This window comes from Nannospalax galili, unplaced genomic scaffold (assembly GCF_000622305.1).
Source record: "Nannospalax galili isolate Female #2095 unplaced genomic scaffold, S.galili_v1.0 scaffold155, whole genome shotgun sequence".
Lineage (NCBI taxonomy): Eukaryota > Metazoa > Chordata > Mammalia > Rodentia > Spalacidae > Nannospalax > Nannospalax galili.
Genome location: NW_008339923.1, coordinates 8,053,525 through 8,060,410, shown reverse-complemented (window position 1 = coordinate 8,060,410; position 6,886 = coordinate 8,053,525). Strand labels below are relative to the sequence as shown.

Sequence of the window (6,886 nt, the reverse complement as noted above, 5' to 3'; positions counted from 1 at the left end):
TGTGTGTGTGTGTGTGTGTGTGTGTGTGTGTGTGTGTGTGTGTTATGCTCTGAGGCCAGAGATAACCTTGGTTGTTCCTCAGGAACCATCTACCTTAGGCTTTGGTTTTTGTTGTTATTGTTCTTTGTTTCTGAGATAGGGTCTGGAACTTGAGGCTAAAGTCGCTGGCTGTGGAGCCCCAGGGAACCTCCTGGTTCCACTCCTCAGACTACAAGCACATGCCATTGCACCTGGCTTTTTACATGGATGTTAGAGATCAAACTCAGGCCCTCATGCTGGCACAGCAAGCATTATACTGAGTTAAGACCTCAGATCCTAAAGTACCATTTTTTACTATTTCAACTAAAAAAAGTTACTGACTTAAACAGTCCAGATAATAACTTCAGTTTTAACAGAATTTTCAGCTAAACATAAATAAGGCAAATGTCACAAAGCTTTATTTTTATTTTTATTTATTTATTTATTTATTTATTTATTTATTTATTTTTGGTCTTTTTGAGACAGGGTCTCCCTGTAGCCCCAGCTGTCCTGGAACTCACTATGTAGACCAGGCTGGCCTCAAACTCACAGAGATCTGCCTGCCTCTGCCTCCCAAGTGCTGGGATTCGCAGCAGCTATTTATTTTTAATTTTTACTTTTCAGTTTTTTTGAGACAGGGTCTCCATGTAGCCATAGCTAGCCAGAAACATACACATAAATATCTGCCATACATACACACACAAACATACAAAAGAAAAAAGAAAATCAATCACTAAACAAACTTTTAAAAGGCGAAGTAAAGGTTTTACAGAGTATGAGATGAGGGCAGCTAGAATTGAAATTATTTATGAGAAAGAGCAAATACCAGGAGTAAGTACAGACAACCTCTGATCTATAAAAACAACTATAATTCTACCCTCAAGTGAGAATTACAGTCAATAGCTGACTCATACTTTACATAGACATAGAGATACCTCTTGGGCATCTCTAATCCTTAAATGTAAAATCTGAAATGCTCAGAACTCCCAAACTTCTTGAACACTAGTATGATGTCACAAGTGGAAAATCCCACACCTGACCTCAGATGGTGAGTTGCAGTCAAAATAGGCATGCTAAAAATATTGTATAAGATCACTCTCAGACAATGTATAATATGTATAGATGAAACCTAAATGAATTTTATCTTTAGACTTGGGTCCCATCACTAAAATATCTCAACAAGTAGATGCAAATATTTTAAAATCTATGGGGCTGGAGAGAAGGTTTAGTGATTAAGAGCACTGGCTGCTCTTGCATAGAACCTGGGTTTGGTTCCTAGCACCCACAGGGCAGCTTACAACTGTCCTTAATTGTTATGGACAGCTGTTAGCTGCCATGTGGGTTCCAGGGGATTTGACGCCTTCTTCTGATCTTCACAGGTACTGCACACAGGTGGTACACTTACATATATGCAGGTAAAACACTCATACACATAACATAGAAATCAAAAAATTTTTTAAATCTGAAAAACTTCAAAATATGAAACACTTCTGACCCCAAGCATTTTTACATAAGGGATATGCAACCTATTTGTGTGGTTATTAAATTTCTTTTTGTTTTTTTTTTGAGACAGGGTCTCCCTGTAGCCCCAGGTGTCCTGGAACTATGTAGACCAGGCTGGCCTCGAACTCACAAAGATCAGCCTGCCTCTGCCTCCCAAGTGCTGGAATAAAAGGCATGCACCACCACGCCCAGCTTAAATTTAAAAAAAAAAAAAATCTTATTATTTTTATTTTATGTGTATGCGTGTATTGCCTGCATGTAGGTAAGTGCACCTGTGTTGTGCAATGCCCACAGAAGACAGAAGAGGCTGTCAGATCCCCTGGAACTGAAGTTACGGACAGTTGTTAGCTGCCATGTGGGAGCTGGGATTTAAACCTGGGTCTTCTGCAAGAACAATCAGTGTTCTTAACCGCTGAGCCATCTCTCCAGCCCCGTTTATTAAATTTCTTAGCCCATGGTAACTATATAGAAGGGAAGTTACTAAAGATAGATACTCAAAAAGAAAGACTGTTGATGTTTTAATAGGATGAAAAAAGAGAGAACACCTATGTCATTTGCCACTCTCACAACTGCATGAACTACAATAGCCAGTTGTTTCGTGGAAAAATCATGGGCTCTAGAGTCAAATACAGATCTAGTTCCACAGCTACTTACTAGCTATGTGAACAAATTACTTACTCTCACTTTATTTCTCAGAAAAATGAGAATGGTAGCTGTGTTGGTAGACTTTCTTTGATTGGAAGAAAGATAATTTTTGAGTGTCTTTAAAGGAATTTTGCAATTCCAGCCAACAATTTGCCTGCAACCTTGTGAAAGACCTTGAACTAGAACCATCCAGCCATACCGCTGGCAGATTCAATCCCTGAAAAACTTCATAAAATAATGTTTATTGCCTTCAGTTGCTAGGTTTTGATGTAATTTGTTACATACCAAGAGAAAAAAAAATTATATGTAGGGTACGATTTGTCTATTAACTGACCAGCTAAATTTTTAAAAATATAGTCATTAAGATTCTTTGCTATATAGTAAGTTTGACTATATAGTAAGTTTGCAGACTAGAGTGTTCATCACCTCATACTAGCAAGCTATACAGCACAATGCTATACCCAGTATTGAACTTCTTGAACATAATCTTGGTTGTACAAGAGACCTACAGGGATAAAAATCTAAAGTTCAGTACCTCAGGTCCTTACACTACAGTATTACACACTCACTTTTTGTATCTCTACAGTATCTATTTGTTTACAACGCATTTTAATATTAATAAAAGTACCCTTAGTCCTACCTGAATGAGGCATTTGCTCACATCACTAGCACAGAGTGCTTTGTTACAGCTCAGGGACACAGGGAGACACATCAGGAACATTAGGAAGGCTAGAGTTAACACAACACAGTATGACTTCATGATTCTTCAGAGAAGCCACTTAGTAACTCCCAGGAAGCTAAAAACAAAACAAACAAAAAATGAAGTATAATTCAAAGGCAAGTGATAGAGTAAGAACAAATACAAAAAATGAACAATAAACATAAACCAAGACTCATTGCTGTGTCAAAAACCTTGAGGGATCTTTATTTAAAGATCACTCTCAGGGGCTAGAGAGATGGCTCAGTGGTTAAGAGATGGTTGCTCTTGCAGAGGACCCGGGTTCAAATCCCAACACCCACATGATGGCTAACTACAATCTGTAACTCTAGATCCAGAGGAATCCAACTCCCTCTTCTGACTTCTGTGGGCATTCCATGACATGGGTGCATTTACACAGATGTAAGCAATACACTCATACACATAAATAAAAATAAAAATCTTTTTAAAAGAGACCATTCTCCATGAAACCCTACCTACACATTCAAAAATTAAGGCTTCAGTGTACATCTTAAAAGATCTGCCAGGCGTGGTGACACATGCCTGTGGTCCCAGCACTTGGGAGGCAGAGGCAGATGGATCTCTGTGAGTTCAAGGCCTGCCTGGTCTACATAGTGAGTTCTAGGCCAGCTGGGCTTCAGGGAGACCCTGTCTCAAAAAAAAGACAAAAAAAAGACAAAAAAAAAGATCTAGAATACTGGACCTACTCCAAAATAGGGAGCATGAAAACTAGAGCGAATATAGCTAAACAGTTAAGCTGAAAGCTTTTTCAATTGTACTGCTACTATTCAATTTCAATTTTAGATCCCGTATTCAACTCTAAGACCATATAAGAGCTATTAATTTCACAGAACATGGTGACACACGCCTTTAATCCTAGCACTCATGAGGCAGAGGTAGGGTCTCTGTGACTTCTAGGCCAGCCTGGTCTACATAGTGAGCTTAAGGCCACCGAGAGCTACATAGAGAGCTACATAATGAGACCCTGTCTCAAAAAAAAAACAAAACAAGACACACAAAAACTCCCAACCCGCCTATTAATATTGTATTATTTTAAAGTACTTTAAAAGTTCTGGGGTTTGTGTACACACATGCATGTGCTTCTGGAGACTGAATCCTGGGTCTTATGAATGCCAAAGCTACACCCTCAGTCCCCAATTTTTAAAGTCCTAGAATCAAAACAAAATTGTAAGTGAAAATTATTCTAATGATTATCTCATTCATCAATAAAGTATTTCAAAAAAAAGAGGGGGCAGAATTCATAGTAATCAAGTAAATGCACTGTCTGCTCTTACAGAGGACCCAGGTTCGATTTCCAGCATCCACATGGTGGCTAACAACCATCTGTAACTCCAGGCCTAGGGGATCCAATGCCCTCCTCTGGAACTGCACGACATGGGTACACTTACACACATGCAGGCAATACACTCATACACACAAAATAAAAATAATAAAAATATTAAAATTTAAAAAAAATGTGGGCACAAGTGAAGACAGTCTTTTAATTCTGTTAATACCATAATTCTTCAGTTATTTACAAGATATTTATAATACAGAAAGAAAAAGAAATGGGGGTACCAGCACAAACTCTCACAGGGTAAAATAGCCAAGATGACTAAACCTTTAAAAAGATGTAATTTGCGGCTAGCAAGATGGTTCAGTGGGTATAAATGCTTACCTGGCACAAATGACCACCTGCTTTACTCCCTGAACCCATAGTGCAATGAGACAACCAACTCCCCCAAAATTGTCCTCTGACCTTTGCATGAACACCCTGGCACAGGGGCACATGCATGTGTGTGCACACACTGACACAAAATAATAAATTTTAAAAGATGCAATTTTGGAGCTGGAGAGACAGCTCAGTGGTTAAGAACACTGGCTGTTCTTGCAGAAGACCTGGGTATCTGATGCCCTCTTCTGACCTTTGTGGGCATTGCATGACATGGGTGCACTTACATATATGTAGACAATGCACTCATACACATAAAAAAAAAATAATAAAATATTTTTTAAAAAGATACAATTTCTTGAGGTTAGAACACAAACCTCCAATATAATCAATTAAAATAAATACTAGCTGGGTGTGTAATCCAGCATGAGACAGACCAAGGCAGGATAGTTAGAGCCAAACCAACTTTGCCTCCAAAATAAATAAATAAACAAAAAATAAATAAAAATAAGAGGACTGGAGAGATGGCTCAGGATTAAGCATACTTGCTGTTCTTGCAGAGACCTGGAGTTGGGTTTCCAGAACCCATGTCTGGTGGCTCCAGGGAATTCAATGCCCTCTTCTGGCCTCCACTGGCATCCCCAGGCAAACGTGTACACACGTACACACACACACAGAACTTTAAAAAATAATAAAAAATAAATCTTGAGCTGGGCATGGTGGCGCATGCCTTTAATCCTAGCACTTGGGAGGCAGAGGCAGGCAGATCTTTGTGAGTTCAAGGCCAGCCTGGTCTACATAGTGAGTTCCAGGACAGCTGGGGCTACAGGGAGATCTTGTCTCAAAGAAAAACAAACAAACAAAAAATCTTAAAGGGAACAAAATACTGATGTAAAATGGGCAAAAGGTGAATTACTGGGCCCTGAAGATTACAGTTTTACGTATTATAAGATAAAATTAAGGAAAAGTTATTAAAAAGATGACTATAATAAAGGGGTTTGTATAGTGTATGACTCGAGTTTTGAAACAAAGTCACGGCTATGCCGATGTTAACCAAGCCTACAAAACATCCCCCAAAAGACCGTTAGTAATCCAATTTTCTCATTCATTTAACCCTGCACAGCAAGCAGGTACTGAGAGCCACCAAGGCATATCTTTGGAGGTCAAAAAAGGCATTTCAAAACTACTTTTCCTCTACACCACTAAAACTGCAGAGGACATACCTCCCCCTCCCATCTTTTATAATTATCTTCTGAAGTGTTTGACTCATTCATCTTACTCTCAAAACCTTCTGAGGACAAACAAAAAAGAACACTCCTTCAAACCATCCAAGCAACCGGTGCAAAGAACAAATCAGTACCAGTTATTTAAGGAGCTTCTTAAAAGGAGGAAGACGCTTCCACACACCATGGACAGGTGACCTGGGGTCCCCAGAGAGGCGGGGAAGGCAAAGTGGGCGGCAGCGGCCCCTTTGTCTATGGCTCCGGGGCTGAGGCGGGTCCGGACTCTGAGCCCAGTGGTCGGGTGCGGAGGATGAGGCAGCGCCCACCCTCCCGCGAAGGACCCCGCCGCCGCTCCGCGTGATGCTGCCCGGCCCCGCACCCGCTTCGGCCTCGGAGTACCCCGCCCAGGCTTCCCCGGTGAGCGCGCCGCGGCCTGGGCCTCGGCGGCCCGATTCGACACCGTCCGTCCCGCCCCGCCCCACTCGGAGGCCGCTCCTCCGATCCCCGCCGCTCCGCTCACCCAGGCCGCGGCGCCTCACGGCCTCCAGTCCCCGGCGGCCCGCCGAGCTCGGGGCACGCGGCGGCAGCTGTGCGAGCAAGGCAGGCCGCGCCTCCTCCGTGCCCTCCACGCAGAACCCACGAGTCTCGGCACCGAGAAAAGACAGGCCCGCTCGCCGCCTTGCAGCCACTGTCGGCTCCGCTCCAGCCTGGATCCGGCTGCCTCCAACTCCGGCCGCGGGGAGACGACTCAGCCCCAGGACGCTCGGCCGGGCCCCCACACCAAGGCCCCGCCCACACCAGCCGAAGACCACTCCCATTGGGAGCCGGGCCCGGTCACACCCAGTGCCCCTCAAAACCACGCCCTTTTATGCCACGCCCTCCCCAGGTGTGAGCACTTGGCCTTTACCGCGGCGGAGCTGGACCCTCGCCCAGGAAACTCAGCTGCGCTGTTTCAGGCCCTTCCTGCTGCTATTGGAGGTTCTACGTCAGGTTCCAGCAGATTTCCTGTCTGACCCGCGCTCTCTGGGTCTCCTGTGTTGACAAGCACAGATGCCCTTACTGAGCTCAGGATATTCCCTGCGGTGTAGCAACCCTGAGAGGGAACTG

General features: G+C 43.1%; 1 protein-coding gene across 1 annotated transcript in view; it reads right to left on the bottom strand.

The window, feature by feature from the left end:
- Positions 1-6,533, bottom strand: part of Twsg1 (twisted gastrulation BMP signaling modulator 1) — a 36,225-nt gene extending 29,692 nt beyond the window's left edge. The window contains exons 1-2 of the mRNA XM_008834672.3: positions 6,300-6,533; positions 2,807-2,963 (exon numbers count right to left, since the gene is read on the bottom strand). Coding sequence (XP_008832894.1) covers positions 2,807-2,926 — 120 coding nt within the window. The 5' untranslated portion in view covers positions 2,927-2,963; positions 6,300-6,533. The remainder of the gene's footprint in view (positions 1-2,806; positions 2,964-6,299) is intronic.
- Positions 6,534-6,886: the final 353 nt, after the last annotated feature.